This window comes from Trichosurus vulpecula, chromosome X (assembly GCF_011100635.1).
Source record: "Trichosurus vulpecula isolate mTriVul1 chromosome X, mTriVul1.pri, whole genome shotgun sequence".
In the NCBI taxonomy this organism is placed as follows: domain Eukaryota; kingdom Metazoa; phylum Chordata; class Mammalia; order Diprotodontia; family Phalangeridae; genus Trichosurus; species Trichosurus vulpecula.
The window spans coordinates 13,792,201-13,794,600 of record NC_050582.1 but is presented as its reverse complement, the minus strand read 5'-3'; the positions used below and the strand labels follow the sequence as shown (position 1 = coordinate 13,794,600).

The following is a 2,400-nucleotide window of genomic DNA, read 5'->3' as shown; positions in this document are numbered from 1 at the left end:
AGGTCGTCCTCCCGGCAGTCGTCCAGGTCGTCCTCCCGGCAGTCGTCCAGGTCGTCCTCCCGGCAGTCCTCGCGGCCGTCCTCCCGGTCGTCCTCGCGGCCGTCCTCCGGGCCTTCCTCGCGGCCGTCCTCCCGGCACTCCTCCCAGCACTCCTCCCGGCACTCCTCCAGGAAGTCCTCGCGGCACTCCTCCGGGCAGTCCTCGCGGCACTCCTCCGGGCAGTCCTCGCGGCAGTTCTCCAGGCCGTCCTCCGGGCCTTCCTCGCGGCCGTCCTCCGGGCCTTCCTCGCGGCCGTCCTCGCGGCCGTCCTCCGGGCCTTCCTCTCGGCCGTCCTCGCGGCCGTCCTCCTGGCCGTCCTCGCGGCCGTCCTCCGGGCCTTCCTCGCGGCCGTCCTCCGGGCCGTCCTCGCGGCCGTCCTCCGGGCCTTCCTCCCGGCCGTCCTTCCGGCAATCCTCCCGGCACTCCTCCTCCCGGCACTCCTCCCGGCACTCCTCAAGGAAGTCCTCGCGGCACTCCTCCGGGCCATCCTCCCGGTCGTCCTCGCTGCAGTCCTCCGGGCAGTCCTCCGGGCCTTCCTCGCGGCACTCCTCCCAGCACTCCTCCCGGCACTCCTCCTCCCGGCACTCCTCCAGGAAGTCCTCGCGGCACTCCTCCGGGCAGTCCTCGTGGCAGTTCTCCAGGCCGTCCTCCGGGCCTTCCTCGCGGCCGTCCTCCCAGTCGTCCTCGTGGCCGTCCTCCGGGCCTTCCTCTCGGCCGTCCTCCGGGCCTTCCTCGCGGCCGTCCTCCGGGCCTTCCTCCCGGCCGTCCTTCCGGCAGTCCTCCCGGCACTCCTCCTCCCGGCAGTCCTCCCGGCACTCCTCCTCCCGGCACTCCTCCAGGAAGTCCTCGCGGCACTCCTCCGGGCCGTCCTCGCGGCACTCCTCCAGGCCGTCCTCCCGGTCGTCCTCGCGGCCGTCCTCCGGGCCTTCCTCCCGGCCGTCCTCCCGGCACTCCTCCCGGCCGTCCTCCCGGCACTCCTCCCGGCCGTCCTCCCGGCACTCCTCCCGGCCGTCCTCCCGGCACTCCTCCCGGCCGTCCTCGCGGTCGTCCTCCGGGCCGTCCTCGCGGCCGTCCTCGCGGTCGTCCTCCGGGTCGTCCTCGGGGTAGTCCTCCGGGTCGTCCTCGGGGTAGTCCTCCGGCTGGTCCTTCGGGTAGTCCTCTGGCTGGTCCTTCGGGTGCTCCTCCGGCTCGTCCTCCAGGCCGTCCTCGGGGCCGTCCTCGTAAGGACTCGCAGCTACCTAAGAAAGAACAGGTTCCAGTGACCTGTGAGGCTTATACAGACAGTGACAGTGACTCCTACAAGGACAATGACAGTGACAGTGACAGTGACAGTGACACCTATATCGACAGTGACATCTATATGGAACTCGATCCCAAACCAGACTTACATAATGCGGAAGCAAAACTACGTATTCCTGAGGAACTGAAACCATGGCTTATGGATGACTGGGACATGGTTGTGAAACAAAACCAGCTGTTTCATCTCCCTGCGAGGAAGAATGTGGACTCAGTTCTAGTGGACTATGAAAATTGTGAGAGAATCTCTCAAAATGCCAGTGATGAATGGATGCGGCAAATTAAGGAAGCTGTGATAGGAATCCGAGCCTACTTTGAGGTTATGCTGGGCTCTCAACTGCTTTACAAATTTGAGAGACCCCAGTACGCTGAAATCATTGAAAAGTATCCTGATGTTTCTATGTCCCAGATTTATGGAGCACCCCATCTCTTGAGATTATTTGTAAAATCTGAACAAATGATAAACTCTACAGCTCTTGATGAGCAGGGTTTGGCTTTATTGTTAGAGCATTTGCATCGCTTTTTAGATTACTTAGCAAATAACGTTTCAGTTTTGTTTAATTACAAGGAGTATGATTTTGCTTCTCCTGAGTACTATCGTAGAGCTTTTTGCTAAGAGTCTGATGGTATTAGTATATGAGTGATAACGTTTGTTATATTTAAAGTTTGGTAAATAAAGCTGTTCTGTAGCAGATAATCAACACAAATAATTGTGTGTGTGTTAAACATGACTACTGTTTCTTCAACATTTTATTTTGTTTAAATCAAAGTTAAAAAGAGTGTTTCAGGTGTTTCTCTCCATTTGGAGCTGCTACTCATTTGTGTACTAGTAAACTCCGTAAGATGTTTTATATTGACAAAAATGCTTTAATTCTGTTGGACTTCTTTTACAATAAGCACTTCAACAATCTGTTTTCCTGAGTAATGACAAAGCATCTTGTGCCAAAGGTTTAGCTTCTTATCTGTAAAGACTCATTCATGTATGTTAATTTTTTTTTGTGGTGTTGAATAGCCCCGCCTTGAAATTTGACTGTGTCATTCTGGGGTAACATTTTCTTTTCCAAA

General features: G+C 57.1%; 1 protein-coding gene across 1 annotated transcript; it reads left to right on the top strand.

Annotated features, from left to right (window-relative positions):
• The first annotated feature begins 1,399 nt into the window (after positions 1-1,399).
• LOC118832708 (mortality factor 4-like protein 1) lies at positions 1,400-1,951 on the top strand. Its single transcript, XM_036740036.1, has one exon. It carries the CDS (start codon positions 1,400-1,402, stop codon positions 1,949-1,951), a length of 552 nt encoding a protein of 183 aa, XP_036595931.1.
• The last annotated feature ends 449 nt before the right edge of the window (positions 1,952-2,400 follow it).

Bases quoted from the DNA above. Each gene is read 5' to 3' on its own strand.
- LOC118832708 (XM_036740036.1), top strand. From the start codon at position 1,400: ATGGAACTCGATCCCAAACCAGACTTACATAATGCGGAAGCAAAACTA.